At 33.0% G+C, this 22371-nt stretch overlaps 2 protein-coding genes across 2 annotated transcripts; both read left to right on the top strand.

The window, feature by feature from the left end:
• The first annotated feature begins 3445 nt into the window (after positions 1–3445).
• FUG1 (Translation initiation factor 2, small GTP-binding protein) lies at positions 3446–12113 on the top strand. The gene is made up of 12 exons (XM_068643317.2): positions 3446–5378; positions 5472–5504; positions 6062–6175; positions 6354–6503; positions 6608–6706; positions 6801–6863; positions 7338–7493; positions 7609–7674; positions 9239–9475; positions 10043–10318; positions 10544–10732; positions 11453–12113. Exons 1-12 carry the CDS (start codon positions 3864–3866, stop codon positions 11612–11614), a joined length of 3060 nt encoding a protein of 1019 aa, XP_068499418.1. The 5' UTR covers positions 3446–3863; the 3' UTR covers positions 11615–12113.
• Positions 12114–14913: 2800 nt separating this feature from the next.
• On the top strand, positions 14914–20299 carry LOC137835024 (Di-glucose binding protein with Kinesin motor domain-containing protein). Its single transcript, XM_068643315.2, has 17 exons — positions 14914–15329; positions 15511–15588; positions 15708–15785; positions 15933–16265; positions 16399–16460; positions 16551–16761; positions 16842–16918; positions 17008–17107; positions 17206–17304; positions 17389–17565; positions 17660–17945; positions 18084–18245; positions 18347–18562; positions 18653–18690; positions 18791–18954; positions 19054–19179; positions 19288–20299. The coding sequence occupies exons 1-17, from the start codon at positions 15224–15226 to the stop codon at positions 20107–20109; spliced, it is 3135 nt and encodes a 1044-aa protein (XP_068499416.1). The 5' UTR covers positions 14914–15223; the 3' UTR covers positions 20110–20299.
• Positions 20300–22371: the final 2072 nt, after the last annotated feature.

The raw sequence follows: 22371 nt of genomic DNA, 5'->3' as shown, positions 1-22371 counted from the left end.
AAAATTAATCTTCAAAGAATAATAAGAAACAAAGTTAAGATGAACAATTTCGAATACTTAAAAACATGATAAATATAAAATATGTGTTAAATGATTAATTTTTTCCCCACATAATATTCAGAAACTTGCTTTCAAATCATGGCCACAAATTAATTGTAGACATGTTTATAGAGTTTCAAAGTATTGATTTAGAAATTGACCCCTTATGTTATTCACAATCTCATTAGTTAATTAAGAATTAATATGCTTAACTTGAAAAAATGGGTATTATGAACTAACCCCATAACTTAAATCTTTTTATATACAAATAGTGAAAGTATAGTTTTAAACTTTAATAAGATATATATGTTATTAATAGAGGGTTTAATAGGTAATGAGGTACGATGATCCTTAAGAGTGTTTTATGACTTTTTCCTAAGTTAAACATTGAGTGGATCAACTAAGTATTGTGTTTGTGAATATGATTAAAATCACTTGTAAACTAGGAGTCCGTCTTTCTCTTTGCCTTGCAAAAAAAAATCTTATGTTTTATTTAGTTAATTTTAATTTCATTCGATAGCTAAAAGTTTGTTTTGTCAAAATAACCAACTTTAAAATGGATAGATCAGTTCACATTACTATTAAATGATTTATGCTTAAAAAAATTAAAATTAAAAAAACAAATAAATTTTTTCGGATTCACTTAGGGTGTGTTTGGATTAGAGGGTGTGGGGGAGTGGAAAGTTGAGGGTGAGTGAGAGTGGAAGTGTGAAGAAAGTTGAGGTTGTTTGGATTGGAGTATGTTAGAGTGGACATGTGAGGAAAGTTTATTGAAATTTGTGAGTGATGTGATAGTTGTAAGAATATTATAAATTATTTTGAATAGTAAAGTTTGTAAGATTATAATTTTACCCTTTATATAAAAAAAAGAATAAATAATGATTAATCCTATTTCATATTTTAGTTAATTATAATTTAAAATTAAAGTATAATTTTATTATTTAACATTTTATTAATTAAAAATTATTTTTTATTTAAGTTAATTTACTTACATAATTTTAAAAACCTACAAATTACAAATTTCTATTTCCAATTGTAAAAATATTCATTTTAAAAACATTAATTTTTTTCTAATTAATTTTAAATAAATTTATTCTCTTATAAACAATATTTATCTAAACTTTTTCAGTTTTCTTTAATCACTACAACATTTTTTATTTGATTTAATTATAACATTAATAAACTTTTACTGTTTTTTTTAATTACTACAACATTTTTATAATGTTTTTAATTATAACATTAATAAATTATGTTAAATGTACAAAAATAAAACCCTATAAAAATATTTATTAAATCATGAATTCCATTCTGTCTAAATTAAATTTTTTAAATCTTTTTTATAAACAATTATTTTTAAATAAATAATTACTTCCTACATTTATTATTAAAATATCAATTCAAAATACCACTTCTAAAATATCAATTACTTTTTAAAAAACTTACAAATTACAAATTTCTATTTCCAATTGTAAAAATATTCATTTTAAAAACATTAATTTTTTTCTTATTAATTTTAAATAAATTTATTCTCTTATAAACAATATTTATCTAAACTTTTTCAGTTTTCTTTAATCACCACAACATTTTTTTATTTGATTTAATTATAACATTAATAATTTATGTTTACTATAATCAAAAATCTAAACTTTACAATTTTTTTTTCCATTCTGTAAATCATTCATTTCATACAAATAAATATTTTTCTTAAATCTTATAAAAATTATAACTATCTACAAAAATTAAAACAATAAATCAAATAAAGGAATTAATTTACTAACTCCTTAACATAATTAACTAAACTAAAGTCTAAACAAATTATATTACAACCAACATTAATTTACTAACTCCTTAACATAATTAACTAAAATAAATTCTAAACAAATTATATTACAAAACCATAATCATCCAAACATAAATATAAAACAGAAATAAAAAAAATAACTTTACATACAAAATTTAAAAACCTGAAGATAAGCAAAAACAACATAATAGGATCACTGATATGATGAAGAACACACCACCACGAGTGCCTGAAAATCACATAAAACAAATTAAGAAACAAATTTCACAAAATTTAGAACATAATCGATTATCCCTTCAGTTATATACATAGGATAATCGATTATCCATGGATAATCGATTATGTTAGTAGGCAAAAAACAAGCATAATCGATTATCACCCTTTTTTCACACTTCACATAATCGATTATGGGTTGAAATTTTTACAGATAATCGATTACTAGCTTTGCTTAATCGATTATCTTCACCATAATCGATTATGCACCCTTCAGAGACATGGTCTCAACTCAGAGGAACCCACAGATGAACCACAAAGATGAACCCAGGACGTGAGATGAATAAGCTATACGTAACTCAAGCCCCTACCACAAACTATGATGGCTTACGAATCTCTCCAACCACACTACACTACACACTCTAATGGCTTCATTTTCTTTGCTTTTCTGTGAATGGAGGAAGCACCTTCATGCTTCGTTTTATATAGCCAGCTTCATTCCACACCCACCTACCTCACCCACTTCATTCACTCACCTTTCACACTCTTTCACACGGTCAAACGATTCCTGAGCCAAGTCAGGAATCTGATGCTTTCATGTGGCATGCATGCAGGGGCACTGTTAAGCACAAAAGCAAGGGCACCTAAGTAACTTGCTATGAATGACGTGACACTCGCTCTCCTTAGCTCAACTTTCTCTTCATCTTTGGGGAGAACCGAAATTCACTCCCCTTTCTCTTTCCTTCCACCCTCACCCGCAACAATACATGGATCCAAATGGGGTAGTGTTGTGACTTCCGTTGTCGACAACAGTACCACCTCTGGAAGCAAACAACCCTTTAAAGTTGGATAAGATCCTTCCGCTTTATAAATTTAAATATTAAAAAAGAAATGAAGAAAACTTAAATTTATAATAAGATCAGAATATTATTCTTCATTAAATACAATCTTCAAACATTCCTAATTGCAAGAACTACTATTATTTTTTTATATATTAGGACCAAACTACGTGTAAGTCATTGTAACCAGAAACAACATAAGCCACGTGTAAATTCTCGTTCTTGAAAAAAAAATCATATAGCCAATTTTGTCCAAAAATATCCATGTTTTATTTATTTATTTCTACTTTACTCAAGTTACATAAAATAATAATAATAATAATAATTATTATTATTATTAATAATAGAAATTATATTTTTAATCACGACGTGTTCCTCGGTACACCTTTCATAAACTTACGAAGTTAGATTCCACCTTATATTTTTTTATGTTTTAAGAGGATTTTTCGAACCTATTTTTAATTTTCCTAGTACAAGGAAGTACATAAAAAAACAAAAAAATAAAAAATAAAAAAGTAAAAAAAGAAAAAAAAGAAAAAGCCTTATCACATACACAATTCCGCAGGCACAAAACCATCCACACATACCCTTCAAGGAAAATGCCATAAACCTATCACTCACAACGTTCCATAGCCACAGAATCACCCTTCACTTCTTTCTTTCATCATCATCGTCATCATCATCATCTTCATCTTCTTCTTCTTCTTCTTCTTCTCTCACAAGCTCCCAGTTGCATGTTCCACCTCAATTTGACACCCAAAGTTTCTTCTGTCTTTGAACCGAGGTACCATACCATTTTTGTTCTATTGGGCCAGAAGTGTTGGTATTACTCTTAGTTTGTCACTCTTGGTTGAAATTTGGTATCCGGGTAGGTTGGATAGTTGATTGAGGTGTGTGATATGATGGGGTTTTAGAAGGTGTTTTTGTTTTGGAACATTTTTGTGTGTTAGTGTTGTGGGGTGGGACTCAGCATGTTAATTTTAGTGGGGAGCAAGCAGGGAACAATGAGTTCTCTTGCTTCTCCAGTGAGTTTGGGGAGCCTTATGGGTGTGAGTTCCTCTGGAAGGTCTCATTCTGGGGTGAGGAGGGTCTCTTTTTCCAGAGGGAATTGTAAGGGGAGAAAGAGATGGCATTGTTTATCATTGTCTGTGTGTAGATATTCAGTGACCACAACTGATTTTATTGCTGACCAAGGAAATTCAGTGTCCCTTGATTCTAACAGTAATAGTAGTAGTAGTAGTAGTAAGGGTGGTGGAGATGATGGTACTGGTTTTGTGCTTAAGCCTCCTCCAAAGCCTGTGTTGAAGGCACCGGACAATAGGGATGACCCCATCTTGGGGCCCTCAAGGACTACTGGGGATGTGGAAGAGAGGAATAAAGTGATTGAATCACTTGGGGAGGTGTTGGAGAAGGCGGAAAAGCTGGGGAGTTCTAAGGTGAATGGTGATAAGAATAATGGTTCAGTGAATAAACCAGTAAGGAATAATGCTGGTGCTAGTCCTAGGACTGAGAGACCGGTGAATTCAGCAGCATCTCTGAAGTCTAAAACCTTGAAGAGTGTATGGCGTAAAGGGGACTCTGTTGCATCAGTGCAGAAGGTTGTGAAGGAAGTACCAAAGCCTAGTTATAACAAGAATGAAGAGGAGAAGTCTCAAACTAGAGGAGGGGAGAAGGTGGTTTCTCAAACTCGTGCTCCCCAACCACCTTCGAAACCTCAGCCTTTGAAACCTCAACAACCTTCAAAACCACAACCTGCGTTACTATCGAAACCTTCTATAGCTCCCCCGCCTGTCAAAAAACCTGTTGTCTTGAGGGACAAAGGAGCAGCTGAAACATCGGTTAAATCAAAAGAAAAGAAGTCACCCATCTTGATTGACAAGTTTGCTTCCAAGAAACCAGTTGTTGATCCTCTAATTGCTCAAGCAGTTCTAGCCCCTCCAAAACCAGGGAAGGCACCTTCCCCGGGAAAATTTAAAGATGATTTCCGGAAGAAAGGTGCTCTGGCTGGGGGAGGACGAAGAAGACGAATTTTGGATGATGAAGATGTGATTCAGGACGCATCAGAACTTAATGTCTCTATTCCTGGTGCTGCAACAGCAAGAAAAGGAAGGAAATGGAGTAAAGCAAGTCGAAAGGCAGCACGGCTTCAGGCTGCTAGGGATGCAGCTCCTGTCAAAGTAGAAATTTTGGAGGTTGGTGACAGTGGTATGCTGGTGGAGGAATTGGCATACTGTTTGGCCACCAGTGAAGGTGAAATCCTTGGTTATCTGTACTCCAAGGGGATTAAACCAGATGGGGTACAAACTATAGACAAAGATATGGTAAAGATGATTTGTAAAGAGTATGATGTTGAAGTCATAGATGCAGACCCAGTCAAAGTGGAAGGTTTAGTGAAGAAAAGAGAAATTCTTGACGAAGATGACCTTGATAAACTCAAAGATAGGCCTCCTGTTATTACTATTATGGGCCATGTAGATCATGGCAAGGTTAGTGATACCACTGTATCTTTCATTTTTCTCTGTTTTATTTACCCTGAATTCCTACATTTGCTGACACATTTTGGTGTTTTCAATTGGCAGACAACTCTTTTGGATTATATACGGAAGAGCAAGGTATGGTGAAAATTAATCAAATCATTATGATTCTTTCAGCTTCTTTTAGGAATCATGAACATATAAAGGTTATGTTATGTCAATGATTACGACCATTCGACTTTTATGTATTATGATTAGGTACAGTAGTTTACATATGCATACAATTGTTCCCAATGCTGGTTGTACTATGGTTTCCAGGAAGGATATGGTCCTAAATATGCAATCCATGGATTTCAATGTAAAGGATTAGGGGTTAATATAACTTTCAAAACACAAGCATTTCGATGGCCCTTATGGAAAGAGATACTGAGCTGAGAAAATTAAAAGGATTGCTGGATTGTGAGTTGTTATATACAATAAGAGATAGTTGCTTAGAAATTAGTAATAATTGTTGTTTGTGTCAGTGAAATGCTATGCCGTAGTCTGCTCCCTTTTCTGGGTGCTTCTTTGCTGACTGCATCTTGTTCTTTTCATAGCATAAGAATTTACAGGAATTATGTTATTTCTGGAGCTTCTCCTGCCAAATCTCATATTACACTCATTCAGTTTTAGCCTGATGCACAAATTGTTAACAGGTAGCTGCTTCTGAAGCTGGTGGGATCACACAAGGAATTGGGGCCTATAAAGTGCAAGTACCTTTTGATGGCAAAACGTTGCCCTGTGTTTTCCTTGACACTCCTGGACATGAGGTATACACAGTTTTAATAAAATTATCCACTTCTAAGTTTTTCCTTATAAGTATGCAATTCCTTCTGCTGGATCATTGTCAAATCCTTTAATTCTTATGCTGACATGTAGTTTTTAACTATAACTCAATTTTTCACTTTCTTTCCCTTCAATAAGAAATACATATATGTGCCCCTGTAGGCATTTGGAGCGATGAGAGCTCGTGGAGCAAGTGTAACAGACATTGCTGTTATTGTTGTGGCTGCCGATGATGGAATTCGTCCTCAAACAAATGAAGCTATTGCTCATGCCAAAGCAGCGGGAGTACCCATAGTCATTGCTATAAACAAGGCATGTCAACATGATGGGTGCAACCTTATTTATAAATTCTTATGCTTTACCTGATGATGGCTTGAGAAATTGTTGTCAAGTTATTATTTACTTCTCTTAAACAGATAGATAAAGATGGAGCAAATCCAGAACGAGTCATGCAGGAGCTTTCTTCAATTGGTTTAATGCCAGAAGATTGGGGTGGCAACACCCCAATGGTTCCGGTTTGTGTTTCTTATTTGACGCTTTTCATACCATGTTTTTGTTTCTTTGACTTTTAAAGAAGTTATATTTTTCTCCTGTTTTTTATGTGAACAGATAAGTGCTCTTAAAGGGAAGAATGTGGATGATCTCTTAGAAACTGTTATGCTTGTTGCTGAGGTATTTTTACTGTTGGTGTCATGACTAGCTTAAGCCACTTTATAACTATTCTATCTCTTTATCTGATTAATTTATAAATTTTAATGTTATAAATGTGTATTGGTTGAAAATCTTGTTTTTGGCATATACTTGTGAGTTGTGATCAATAGATGGAAATAATTCCACTATGAGAGTAAGTTTACACATTCAGCACATCTATATTTTTCTCAAAAATACATGGAGTTTAATACTCACTTTCCATTTTTTATTTAATCATATGCATATGGTATGAGAAAATACTATTATGTTTTTGTGTCCTAGCATTCTTAAGTTTCCTCCATATTGGAGATACCTTGATTATTTTTTTGATGCTTTTATGGGACTGAAGACTATTGACTAATTGACATTGCATCATTGTTCAGTTAAAACATACACTTGTTTGGGCTTTCTTTTATCTTTCTGGCGTTCATTCTGATCTAAGCATTAATGGTTTAGTTGCAAGAGCTGAAAGCTAATCCTGATAGAAGTGCAAAGGGAACAGTCATCGAGGCTGGGCTAGATAAATCAAAGGGACCATTGGCTACATTTATTGTGCAGAATGGCTCCCTTAGACGGGGTGACATAGTAGTTTGTGGAGAAGCTTTTGGAAAGGTTGGTAGATGCGTAAACTTAAAATTCAATACTATATGACCTTAACACCTGGTTATTGAATTCTGCTTTCCTACTTTGTTTCCCTCTGTAAATATATTTAATTTCTTTCTCTCAGGTGCGGGCATTATTTGATGATGGTGGAAAGCGTGTTGATGAAGCTACACCTTCTATACCTGTACAGGTTTGTAAAGTCGTAGTAAAGAAGAGGCATATAATTAACACTACTTTTCTTTGAGAATTTGCTTAAAAAATTGGATAACACAGTACAAAAGAACTAGGGGGGATTGTGATGTAGTTAACACACCATTTCCCATTAAGCATCTTAAGCTAAATTGGACAACTAGTGTTCTATATCAGGTTTGTGAGTCATTTGATTACATGATTCACATTAATAATGTGGTTTCCTTTGACATGTACATGGACTGGATCACTATATCTGCATGTATCAAATATGAGTTTGCTAATCAATATAAATACTGGATGCTCATTAAGTTCACTCATCTTCTGTTTGGTACCCGCTAGATGGTTACGTTAGTGAGTTAGGTAGCTAGGTTAGTGGAATGAAATAGTTTGAATGAGGCATGTTGCCTATAAATAAACAAGGAGATTAGAGACAGAGCTACACTTTATCATTTAATAAAAAGAATTTTACTCAAGGGAGGGAAGAGAACATGATCTCTCAAATACCCTGAATATTTTATAAAATTAATTTTATTTGTAGTTTCTAATCCAGATTCTATCATCTTTTATTTATTGGTGAGAATTCATTGTTGACATGAAATTTCTGTAATTTCCATTTAAATTACATAATTATTGTCTGTTATATTTATTGTATGTGCATTTACATCCATATATGATTGCTGAACAAAACAAATATTTCTATAACCAACCAAGAACAAACCAATTAATATGGAGAACACAAATTTGAGGTTCTTTCTTTGTATTCAAGAATGGTTTTGTCTCTTCGATGTGAATGGATGAGCTACACTTTTGTGTCTGGTTAAGGTGTGGGGTGAAGCAATCCTATAAAAGATTGTGGTTAGAAGATTTTGCAATGTGTTTTTTTACAACAAATGCTTCTTTCATCTGTCTTTTTCTGTATTGATCCTGCACTCCTCCTTTGGGGCTTTGGGGGGATTTGCCTGGGAAGAATAAGTAGAACTTCATAGCTGTTGCATTATTAATTACTACAAAAAGTCATTGGTCTCATTCTATCAGGTAGATTTCATTCCTCCAACTAATTGATGTTTCATATTACAAACGTATTGATTAGAGGAAATGTTTTCAGTCGAATTCAGTGGTAGGGGTAGAATTAAGAGAGAGCAGCTTAGAGAATGAAACAGCTTCTTATTCAGTTGTAGTGCATAGATTCTGCTCCTTATGTAGACCCTTATAGACTTTGTGGAGACTATTCCCCTGGGTTATAATAACTGATGCAACTTCCTACAAATTAATATCCATGAGCACTGAATGCATACAAATTGAGATACATGAACATAGTATTTCATGACTTCATTAAGTGTCATTATTTCCAATCCTCATAAAGAATCAAAAGACAAAAATATGTTGGTGGCATCAATGTTGCTCTTAGTAGCATAAGGTGGAGAATAAAGAATATATCACCCATAGATTTTGAATTTCGTAGTTACCTTCTTCAGGTACTTTTTAAGAGCCACAAGAAGAATTGTGAGGCTCTTTATAGATGCTAAAATTTCACCTAATTCAAAATTTTCTGATTTATACAGGTTATTGGATTGAATAATGTTCCTATTGCCGGTGATGTATTTGAGGTTGTTGAATCCCTTGATGCTGCACGCGAAAGGGCAGAGACTCGTGCTGAGTCATTGCGAAATGAGCGTATTTCAGCTAAGGCAGGAGATGGCAAGATCACCCTTTCTTCCTTAGCTTCGGCAGTTTCCTCAGGAAAGCTGTCTGGACTCGACTTGCATCAACTAAATATTATTTTGAAGGTTGATCTTCAGGTATGATCACTTCTTTTTGCTAGTGTTGCTTGAATCTGTACAGTTTCTGGTTGACTTTTAATTTGGAACTGCTTGGCTGATTGAACCTATTAATGACTTTATCAGAGATATAATTTTTCATGCAGATTATATATTGTATCGAAACATTGAAATGAGAGCATAACTTACGTAGCATGTATCTTACCAATTTTCCTTTACGAACTATCCTAAGAGGGCTTTGGGTGCTTTTTCTCGCCTTCAATAGAATTACCAAGACATGCTTATATATCTGTCAGGAAACAACATTGCCTGTTTAAGTGTTAAACACGAGTGTATTATGTAATTTTTAGTGTTGCCTGTATGGAAGTGTCAATACCAACCTTATCCTATTTGCTATCAATAACCTAGCCTGTACGGAAATCTGTTGTATGCCTTGTCAAATGTCCACAATAGGTAACATACAATGAAGGTGGCATTTTCTGTATTGTATTAAATAGCTAAAACTGCAATATGTTTCGTTTATCATTAGTCATTACTGTGGTTATTGCTTCACATGTAATTAATGTCATTGTTCTTGCTCATGGCTAGGGATCTATTGAAGCTGTAAGAAAAGCTCTGCAGGTGCTACCACAAGAAAATGTCACACTAAAGTTTTTGTTGGAAGCAACAGGTGATGTAAACACTAGTGATGTGGACCTTGCAGTTGCAAGCAAGGCCATCATTGTGGGCTTTAATGCGAAAGCACCAGGCTCTGTGAAAAGCTATGCTGATAACAAAGCGGTTGAGATTAGATTATACAGAGTTATTTATGAATTAATTGATGACGTACGAAAGGCAATGGAAGGGCTCCTAGAACCAGTTGAGGTAAATCAACATATCTTCAGATTTGTAACCTTAGTGTAGATTATGCATATGCACACTTTTGTTTGAGTACACAGAAAATTGATTATTACATGACATTTAAATCCAATCAAACTTGTAAAAATATCTCACGGACTTATAAATTTGTTTTATACTGTTTCTAAAGGGTACTTAGAGGTTTATATTATAGTTTCTGTTTAGCTGAGACTTATTGCTATCTTTTGGTAGGAACAATTAACAATTGGTTCAGCAGTAGTACGAGCTGTATTCAGCAGTGGTAGTGGTCGTGTTGCTGGATGCATGGTTACAGAGGGAAAGGTGCTAAAAGATTGTGGTATTCGAGTCAAGCGGAAGGGAAAAATAGTTCATGTTGGTATTATTGATTCTTTGAGACGAGTGAAGGAAATTGTTAAAGAGGTATGACTCTGCTTCCAGTGTTAATTCCCATTTTTAGAATTCACACACAAGAATAACACTGCAACATTTGCATGCTACAAGTATGAAGACGGTTGGACAAATGTTCCTTAATAGAAACTTATCAATTGTGAACCCGATTTGGCTATGACAAATAGGCATCAGCTATTGTTGAAGTGTAATGTTACTTTTGATTATTTTTCTTGTGTGTAGCCTTCTTTAGGGTTAGAGTTTTAGGCAAGTGTCTTGCCTCTTCTGTGTGTCCTATATATACATCAATATGTCCAACATTGTAGGTTGAATACACTGTGTTTTCAGTCCTCTCATTTGTTCAAGTTGGTATTAGAGCGGGTACGATTCCACTCTGTCTTCTTCATTGTCTCCGCAGTTGTCCAAAAGATAGGCTTGGAGTTCCTTTTATGGGCACAAATTGAACTTGGATATTTTTTTGTCTGATTCCCTATAGCCTACAACCTGCATTGGGTTGGGTAACCTGTTTTGCCACCTCTATTTCTGTTGCATGACATGTTTCATGTAAAGCTTATTCAGATGCTGCCTTTTTCGACTGTGTAATAGCTTTCTCATGCTTCCTTTTTAGAATGGTTGAACAACATTTTGCCAGTGTATTGTATAATTCAACTATGGTTTCTTTGTGTTGAATATCTGTGTTGTCTCCATGTCACTGTAGCTACTGACTGAATACACATTCTCCCTTGTAAACAGGTAAATGCTGGTCTTGAGTGTGGACTTGGGTTGGAAGACTTTGATGATTGGGAAGAGGGTGACATAATTGAGGCCTTCAACACAATTGAGAAGAAGAGGACCCTTGAAGAGGCCTCAGCATCAATGGCAGCTGCTGTGGAGGGAGTAGGAGTTGCAATGTAGAATGAAGACTGTGTGTGCCACTATGGATTGGTTTCCTATCTTGTGTTTGACACAGTCCAAATGCATTCCAGGTTCCAGTTGAAAATACGTTGTATTTCTCTCCAATTGATGTTGTGACATTGGAGAGAGGTAACAATTCCCTCATCATTCATTATATTGATATTGAGGTTGGCCCTGCTGAAGATCTGAGTTCAAAATGATTTGTTGCATTGTTGGATGTAAAAGTGTATATAACAAAGCATATCAGTTTCAGCTCCTTGTAGATGGAAAAAGTTTCAATGCCTTGACCCAAAAATACCACATAAGATAACGGAAGAATTGCAGTTTTTTTCTTCATTTTTTGTATGATGCTATATAATGGATGCATCATCTTATTTTTTGATAAAAGGAGAAAAAAAAAATAGATGCATCATGTGACACTGAGGTCTGAAAATTTGTATTTCTACTGTGTTTCGCTCTTACATGAAATATATTTAGATGATCCAACGTTGTGCAACAATGTAAATACTTTGGTTAATTCTTTTCTGCTTTTGTTTTATTCCCTAATGACTGGATTACATAAAATTACGAAAAAAACATATTGGTTAATGTTGACCTTATCTACACATAGATTATTCATTTTAAATTTTTTGGATCTGAAGTGTATGTGTAAGTCTTCATATATTTCATTCTTATTTGTAGTCCAATCTTAAATTTAAATTTTAAATCAGAAAAAATGTTATTGATGAGAAAGTAGATTAGTTTTGATATATTTTGTTTGGTAAAAGTAATTTGAAAAGAAAAGAGGGAGATAAGGTAATAAAAAAAAAAAAAGATGGAACTCTTGTATGTTGTAAAAGTAAAAGAATAAGAAAAAGGAGGAGGAGTATGGAATGGTAACCAGAGTGGGAGATGGAAATGAAATATAGTTTCAATAAACTTTCAAGTATAGATTTTTTTTGAAATTCTGAAATACGCATTTGAAAAAGGAAATGTTAATATTTTACTTATATACTACAATAAAATTATTAAATAAAAATTAAATTTAGAGGTAAAAAATAATTAATCACTAAATTAATTAAACTTAATATTATTTTTAAAACTAATTTTTTATTACTATTAATAAATAATTTTTAAATTGGTATTTAATTAATTATCAATGTTTTAGTTATCAACGTATTTATTTTTATTTTTATTTTTAGATTGTATAATTTAGATACTAATTTATTTTTATTGATAACTAAAATTTTGATAGCTAATTAGATACTAATTTAAAAATTATTTCTAATTTAAAAATTATTTATTAATAACAGGAATTACTTTATATATCAATAATTTTTTTAATTTCTAATAATGAATTTAATGATTAATTATTTTCTATTTAATGATTTGATTATAGTGATATATTTTCACAACAATAAATAAAATGTTTGTGATTACTCTTTCTATATTTTCCTGATTTCTCAAATCTAGAAATACAACTTCAGCATGTTGTTTTATGTAAGAAAGTGTTCCTTGAGTATCATTGTTCCTCAAGTCTAATATCCCCTCATCTTCTTTGACCAATTACTAGTTGCATTTTGAATGAATTTTGATATATTCAAAATACAGGTTCTATGGTCTAACAAATGTGACACCTACCTAAATTGTTAGACCATGGAACTCTGTATTATGAAGATATCAAAATTTTAGGTTCTATGCTCTATTGTGTATTTATAAATCTCTCAAAAACCTCTCTGCCACAATCTTACTTGTTAATTCTTCCTTACCATTTGATGCTACCTGTAACTGGACTACCAATGGCAAGATATTGCTAGCCAGTAGGATAGTAATTCAGCAATCAGCCTCACTGTATTTTGGTACACAACTGAGTTGCACATATGCAATTTTTACAAGTTTTTGGGTGTAATTTGAGTTCTCCTAATATTCCAATTTTGAGCTTTACCTTTTTTGACACTAGATCTTTCAGTGCTTGAAATTTCTACCCTTCCATTAACACTATCCCAACCACCCTAGCACCTATGCCTTACAAGTACCAATTTAATTAAATTTAACCCTTTTAGGACAAATGCTGATACCTTCATTACATTACATGTAATAAACTCTTGAACCCAAATTTGGTTTGAAAGACTATTATATTTTTAGAAGCTTTTGCTATAGTTTTTTTTTATAATAACCTATGATGGTGACTACTTTTTTTTTTCCAAATATTTTTGTCCTCTCATCATGACCTTAGTTGTAACTCCCTCCACAAACCACAAAGATTCATGTTTAGATCTTTTCATTTCCTTAACGTTTCTCTAACCTTATATTTTGATTCCAATTCCTTTTTTTCCATAAACACTCCCTCTTTGGTAGTCTCCATTTTTACTTTGGTAATTGTTGTAAATTGGGAATTATTGAAATACAAATATCCTAATATATCTATAGTTATTAGGAAAATATCTCAAGAATCTACACATTCATTTTAGATGATTTTTATTTCCTTTTTTATGAGAGTGTTATTATAACCAATAGATGAGTTGGTAATGTAATTATCATGATAGTGGTTAATAAAATAACTTTGCATATAAAAATTAACCAAGTTTACTTTACTCACCAACTTTTTTTTGATAAAAACTTAATTTTTACATCCAAAATCACTAATCTAAACTTTTATTCTTATTTAAGATATATTTCTTTTAATTAAATAAATATAACTGTATTTAAACTAAACATTTCCTACTAGACAATTGGATATCTCTAAAGAAAAGGAAAAAAAAAAAACTCCCCTTCTTTTTTTTTTATAAAAAGCAAAAGAATAAGAACTATTGTCTTTAAAATAAATAAAAAATCTTGGTACAAACAATTTACTGACTATTTTTAAGATTAAAATAAGTAAGTGTCAAAATTCATATTTGTTTAAGATTTTTTTTAAAAGAAGTAATTGATTTTATGAAAACCTATTTTAAACGGCTAATTATAATCACAATTCTATTTTTTTACATTCTGATTATTTTGATAAGTTATCATAGATACATAAGAAAAAAAAACATAAAAATCAATATAAGTATTTGATTTAAACACATTATTTCAACTCGAAATTTAATTTTAAACTCAAAATAATTTTTTTTAATAGAGATGAAAATGCAAAAAGAATTAACTAAAAGTCATTCCAACTCTTGTCAACGAAAAGACACATTAAATATTGTTATAATATTTAGTTAAGAATCATCATCATAGTTTCTCACTTTTCAATCCAAAGTAAAAAAAGGTACTACGTGTCCTATGTTCCAATAACATTGGTGTATTTCAAAGAATCCAAAATCATAATCTAAAGTAGAAAGCAGAATCCAAATCCACGTTTTGAAACTGATTTCTGTAAATTCTGCCCCGCTTGCACCATTTCAAATTTAAACCCCAACGGTCGAATTTTTGATTTAGGCAAGTTCAATCTTCATACACATACTTTCCTTGTAACCAAATCAAATTTCCATTTCAGAAAAAAAAAATTCCTCTCTTTTTACCATCAATCATCGTCATCATCACCATTACATAACCCCCTTTTTTAATATATTCTGCGATTTGTTTTTATCTTTAATATATCATTCTTGCTGAATTCAAAGTTCAAACAGTTTGGTCTTTCTATCAATGGAGGATACTACTAATCAATGGAGTCGCTATGACCATGACCCACTTCTTCTTACTGACGTTTCTTTGCAACAAGAATCCTTTTCTTATACTCGCGGCTCCAATTGTAAGAAAGAACCCTTCAACTTTTCTCATTCATTTTCTTTCTTCCTTTCTCTCTCTTGTGGAAACAGCCAAAAAAAAAAAAAAGTGATTGCAATTTCAACTGCCAAATTTTGAATTTGATGATCTCCTCGTCCACCCTTTTGGTTTGTTTGTCACTTTTTGTCTTCTTTTTTACGTGATAGCTCTTTCGCAAACATCACTGAGCTCTCGGAGTTTAGCTATGGAGGATGAGCCCGTGTGTGGTGACGGCCCTAGTATCGGTTAGGGCACTGAACTCAGAACAAAATATGAATTTTTTCGTTCTAATGATGAATATTTACTCGTCTTGGATGAACCCCATTTTGTGATTTTTGATGAGGGTTGTGAATTGCTGCTGCAGGGTTTTCTCGGGAAAATGGAGGTTTTGAAGGGAACAGCGTGAAGTTCGATGACCCAATTGTGAAAGATGTGTTTGATGGTAATGGGCTTAGGATTTTCTAGCACAATTCAAGTGTCTCTCTTTGTTTTGTTTATTTTTTTTTTAATTTTAAGTTTTTTGTTGTTGAGTGAGTGTCTTTCAGGATGTGATAATTTGATAGAATATGATGTGCTAATATTGTTTCAGGAAGATCTATTTTGGGGTATTCTCTGGCATCCCCAGATTTGGTCATTTGTGCTGGATCACCAGATATTGCTGGAATTAGCTGTTGTGATTCCCCTGAGTTTTTGAAGAACCAATATTGCAAGAATGTGGAGTCATCCATGGAGCTTTCTCTAGAGTATGGAATCAAGGGGTCTGAAGTTGAAGTTGACAATGGCCATAAGATGCCAACTGTTAAATTCTCCAACTTCTGTCAAACGTTTGAGCAAGAGGAAGAGCTTCTGAGCCCTGAAGCCTCCTTTGAGCTTCTTCCACCCCTTCTAACCAAGGATGAGTCACCCCATGATTCCCCTCCAAGTAAGTTCAAACTTGTTATCTCTAATTGTGAATAAATGTTTTGAAATTTGAACATGGTTGTGCATTATGCGCTGCTGCTGGTTGTAGTTCAAACTCCTGGTTGTGGTTTAACTAAATTTTGCCATAAATTCAGGAGATATTGAGATGCTAGAAGATGATGGAGTGTCTGGGGAGGCAGAATTGGAGTCCTCAGAAGTATGCTTCTTTGTGAATAGTGGTAGATTTGTTGTTTTGAGCAGGAAAAAAGCGAGTGATAATGTGCCTTAATCAACGATGTTTTTGTAGGATGCCGATGATACTGGGGTAGAAGAGAAATTTAAAAGGTTGAAAAGAGACTTTGAGGGTCAGAAAAAGGAGCTGGTAGAAGCAAGGAGGGAGTTAAGGGAGATCAAGAGGGAGAATCAACAGAAGAGTAGAGAATGTCAAGAAGCTTGTAACTCCTTGAAAGAGCTTCAGAATGAGCTAATGCGCAAGTCCATGCACGTAGGATCTTTAGGTATGGATATCCCTTTCTCCCTTTCTGTAGTTATATATTATATAACTTGGTTTTATTGAACCAATATTTTGGCTATGCAGCATTTGCCATTGAGGGGCAAGTGAAAGAGAAAAGCAGGTGGTTTTCGTCACTGAGAGATTTAACAAGGAAATTGAAGGTACTGATATGCTAACTAAATTGAGTGACCGAACAAATTGTAAAGGGCAAGGATATATTTAAAATGCGTTAAACAATTTGATTGGATAGATTATGAAAATGGAACACATCAAGCTATTAGAAGAAGCTGAGGAGAGCAAAAAATATCAAGCAGATATGCAAGAAATGGGGCTTATTATCAACTCCAAAAGTAAGTAGATGTTGCTGCAATACAGCTTTCAATCTTATACACGTTACAGTTTGTGGTTTGCATTTGTGCGTAATCTAATTCCTAAATTTATGTTATAGTAAATGAACAACTGGAGTCCCTTGGAGATCTCAAGTCCAAATATGCCGAAGGGGTTAAGGAAAGGAAAGAGCTTTACAACAAGGTTTTGGAGTTGAGAGGTAAGCTGTGCAGATGTAGTTTTGTTAGAGTTTGATGGATAAAAATAATATGCAGGATGATTCACTCACTATTCTTCTTCACAGGAAACATAAGGGTCTTTTGCCGTTGTAGGCCTCTCAACACTGAAGAGATAGCCGCAGGAGCAACCATGGCCTTAGATTTTGAAGCTGCGAAAGATGGTGAGCTAACTGTAATGTCAAATGGAGCTCCTAAAAAGACTTTCAAGTTCGATACTGTCTTTGATCCCCAAGCTGAACAAGGTAACTCTAAGTTAGTACCGTGAATTTGTTTGCGATGGTTCCGAGTTTAATAAAAGTGCTCATTTTGACAGATTTGTATTGTTTTCTTTTACAGCTGATATTTTTGAAGACACAGCACCGTTTGCAACGTCAGTTCTAGATGGATTCAACGTATGCATTTTTGCATATGGACAGACTGGGACAGGAAAAACTTTCACAATGGAGGGCAGTGAAGAGGCTCGAGGTGTAAACTTTAGGACTCTCGAAAAAATGTTCGACATAATCAAGGAGAGACAGAAGTTTTATTGTTATGATGTTTCTGTAAGTGTCTTAGAAGTGTACAATGAGCAAATAAGAGATTTGCTGGTTGCAGGAAATCATCAAGGAGCAGCTGCAAAAAGGTAGACGACTACAAACCAATTGGCTGATTTTCCTGCTATTTTCAACCTAATAGCACTTTCAAAAACTTAGTTTAGCTTATTCTATAAGTTTTTTAGAATAGTGATTGACTTAGTTCACTAAAATATGGTTAATTGTAGACTTGAAATAAGGCAAGCTGGTGAAGGAATACATCACATTCCAGGATTGGTTGAGGCACATGTGAACAATATGACTGAAGTCTGGGAAGTTCTACAAACTGGAAGCAATGCAAGGGCAGTAAGCTCAACCAATTCCAATGAGCATAGCAGTCGATCACACTGGTCAGCTTCAGCTCTTTTTCATTAGATTCCTAATCCATATTTGAATATAATGGTTGGAGAAACACTAATTATGGTGAGATGTTCTTTCTCTATCTATACAGCATTCACTGTGTTATGGTTAAGGGAGAGAATTTGTTGAATGGAGAATGCACGAGAAGCAAGCTATGGTTGGTGGATCTAGCAGGCAGTGAGCGAGTGGCAAAGACAGAAGTTCATGGTGATAGATTGAAGGAGACACAGAATATTAACAGGTCTCTGTCTGCACTTGGTGATGTCATATCAGCTCTTGCAACGAAAAGTTCACACATCCCTTTCAGGTTATTATGGAAATATAAATATTGGCCCATCTTGCAGCTTTGAACTTTTTTCTATTGGTTGGTATTGAAGTGTTTATCTTCATGATGCAGGAACTCCAAGCTTACACACTTGTTGCAAGACTCATTAGGTACTTATCAATACATCTTAAAGAATCTCCATGCCTAGTTTCTATCCTCGGCATGTATGCAAATATTATAAAATTTGATGATTTTTTTTTGTTTTTGTAGGAGGAGATTCAAAGGCACTCATGTTTGTACAGATCAGTCCTAATGAAAACGATTTGAGTGAGACAATTTGTTCTCTTAACTTTGCCAGTAGAGTAAGAGGAATAGAATTGGGGCCCGCAAGGAGACAGTTGGACACTGTTGAGCTTTTGCGACACAAACAAATGGTATGGTTGATGAAATGCTGTTGCATTTATAAAGTATTAGTATTTCAGTGCTTAACTGTGATAGTCTTTCTTTTTCAACAAGTTTACTCTCCTTTTTAGGCTGATAAAGTCAAACAAGAGGTAAAGCTGAAGGATTTGCAAATCAAGAAGATGGAGGAAACAATCCATGGATTAGAGTCCAAGATGAAGGAAAGAGACAGCAAAAACAAAAATCTGCAAGAGAAGGTATCACATCAAAGCACAAATTTGAAAAATTATGCTTATAAAATAGTCTTCCTTTGTTTGGCACTTCACTTGTGGGAATCTCATCATTGTCTGTTTTCACATGGAAAGGTCAAGGAACTGGAATCACAGCTTCTGATTGAGAGAAAGCTGGCGCGTCAACATGTAGACTCAAAGATAGCCGAGCAGCACCAAATGAAACATCAAGAAGAGCAAAATAATGCACTTATGAGATCAGCACTTGCAAATCGACCACTAGGAAGCATCAAGAATTTCAATGATCCAGTGAGTGGTGGATGGTGCAAGGACCAACAAATGAATTCAGCTAAACCACTCACAGAGAACAACAACCTCTTTAAACCTTTTATACCCTTTGCTACAATGGAGAGCTCCATGAAGTGCATTGACCATGCTGAGAAAGAAAACAATCCTGACATGGCTGACAAAGCCCTACTGCCAAAGAGGCTTGCAAGGGCTTCTTCCATCTGCATGATGGCACCACGTGTTCCTTCAGCCATTGCTTCAAGGAGAAACTCCCTGATTCCACTCCCAAGTATTCCTAGCTTAACACAGTTCCAATCACCACTATTACCAAATCTGACAAACCAAGCTGACCAGAAAGATGTCATTGGGGAAGTAGAAACCAACTATGTGCCTGCACAGACTCATTGTGAGAGTCCAAAAGAAGTTAGAAGTGGTGCTAAGAGAATAGGTAGCATACTAAGAAGAAGCCTTCATAAGAAAATCCAAGTGAAGTCTCCACTTCAGCAGCACATGAGGAAGGTTGGTGTAAATGTAGGGATGGAGAAAGTTAGAGTTTCTATTGGAAGTAGGGGGAGATTGGCTCCAAGGGGGCAAGCAGGGAAAAAAGGAGGAGCTAAAGATATTCAACAAAAGAACAGTCAAAAGGAAAAGGAAAGAGGATGGATCTGAAAGATGTGTTGATTTAGATTTTTTTAATTTAATTTTATTCTTTTGTGATGTGTGGATAGATGAAGTTGATTTCTTGTGTGTACCTTTCAAGGAATATGGAAAGTTAATGTCCATCTTTGTGAAAAAGTTATCTCATCCATGACTTACTTGATGGAAGCACCAATCTACAAATATACTAGTTGAGTCTTCACATACTTATCTTCATTTATAAATAACATTTGACCTTGGAGGTTTAACAACACAATAATTATAATATTAAACAGTAATTTCCTTCCAAAGAGTTTTGGAAGAAAATATGAGTTTTTTTATAAATTAAAATTATTTTATATTAGTTTCTCTACATTTTTTTTTAACTTGTAAAATCTAGTCTTAACTTTAGAAGAAATTTATTTTAATTTTAATAATTTTTTTTGCATGTTAAACTTTCGGGCTTAATGCAATCAACATGTAGTGTATGGTTGTTGTGGAATTTCTATTAAGTATTATTTTTGGATGGGTTTTCTATTCCTATTTAGTTAATTTTTCTTACTCCTTAAAAGTAAGAGATTGACAACTAATTTATATTCATTCAAATTAGGTTAATTTAAATAGTAACATTAATTTAATTATAATTATATTGTTTTTTAAAATTATTTTAAATGAATAGTATATAAAGAATCATAGTAGTAGAGTTTTAATATTTGAAACTAAAATTTTCAATCTTCAAAAAGAGAGAAAGAAATAATTCATAACATTTATTATTTATGAAATAAAATAATTAAAAACATTTTGATGAAAAAACAATTAATGTAAACTAAAATTGCAAATCTTATATTAAAAACAATAAAAACTACTTGTTATACTTAAGGACGAATGGAGTATACTTTTATTTTAATTCCAACCGCATTTAAGTATTAATAATGGTTTTTACAACTACAAATAGTACGCTTGAATTAGTTTGATGGTGAAATAATCAATTAATTATTTTTACAGTAAAAACAAAACAATGTATATTTATTTATTTTTCACCCTACCATCATAATTTTGTGGAGTAGAATTATTTCTTAGGAGTTATCCAAACACTAAATTAATTATGTTATATGTATTTATGACATCATTTATTTAACATAATATTTTGAAGTATAAATAACTTTTAATAAGTTGAGTTAAACTAATTCTCTAATCTAATTAATTGCGCACGTTATAAGATATTTAAAAATCTCAAACTAAAGCATGAGAACTCCAATTTCGGACTTTACATGACTTGAAAAGTTCCTTAAATGGTCCAAAAGACAGATACATTTTGAAAATTTAGAATATCAAACAAGTTTACATAGGATTATATTCTTAATCAATAAATTAATGAATAATCATTCATTAGAAAACATGGATGATAGTAATAGGTTAACGTTTTATAAATATGAATTACATTTAATAATATTTATTATTCATAAATACACATAGACTAACTTAACATTAGAGTACCTTTTACAAATATACCATCTCTTTTAACTTAAGGAATTGTTATCTACATCTATTTGAATAAGAACATCTTAGAATCACCATAAGAGAGTAGTGATATAGTCAATCCTAACTAAACCGTCAAGTGTTCTTTAAACACTTAGTCACTTCTGACTAAATACCCTAGTATTGTTTTGGAACATACACACTCCTGACTAACCTATCGAGTATCCTTTACTCATTTACTTTGCTTCTATTTAATTTTCATGCAAACTATTGTCAATATCAAATCAAATTATTGCACATATTCTTATACTTAGTGAATGTTACTATTAGAATTTTAAATAATTGTTCCTTGTAGGTTCAATATTCATCATTAGGGACACATTATTACTTCCAACTCGGTACACTTGCCGTAAAATAGTCATCAAATATTAGCGTCTAGCTATTGACAAATATTATCGACGAATATTGATTTGAGCTCAATTATTGACAAATTTTACTCACGAATATGAAAAATATTATTAATTTTTTATTTTTTCATATATGTCAATAACATCCGTCGATAATTTCATATGAGTAAAATTTGTCAGTAATTAAAAATTTACTAACGTATATGACAATGTATCAATAATTTTTTTTTGGTGATTAATGACTTAAGAAAAATTCTACTTGCGTCAAATGTTTTTTAAAGAAAAGGTTATTCTTTACCAAGCTAAGAACTCCTTGGAATAAGTGACATTGTCTGAGTATATTGATTATAGGTTCATTTGGAAAAAGGACTCTTAACACTGCAGATAAGTTCTTACGGACAGTATTCAC

The sequence above is a fragment of the Phaseolus vulgaris genome, chromosome 5, assembly GCF_051622355.1.
Source record: "Phaseolus vulgaris cultivar YP4 chromosome 5, ASM5162235v1, whole genome shotgun sequence".
NCBI lineage: Eukaryota > Viridiplantae > Streptophyta > Magnoliopsida > Fabales > Fabaceae > Phaseolus > Phaseolus vulgaris.
This window is presented reverse-complemented; position numbering and strand designations above follow the sequence as displayed.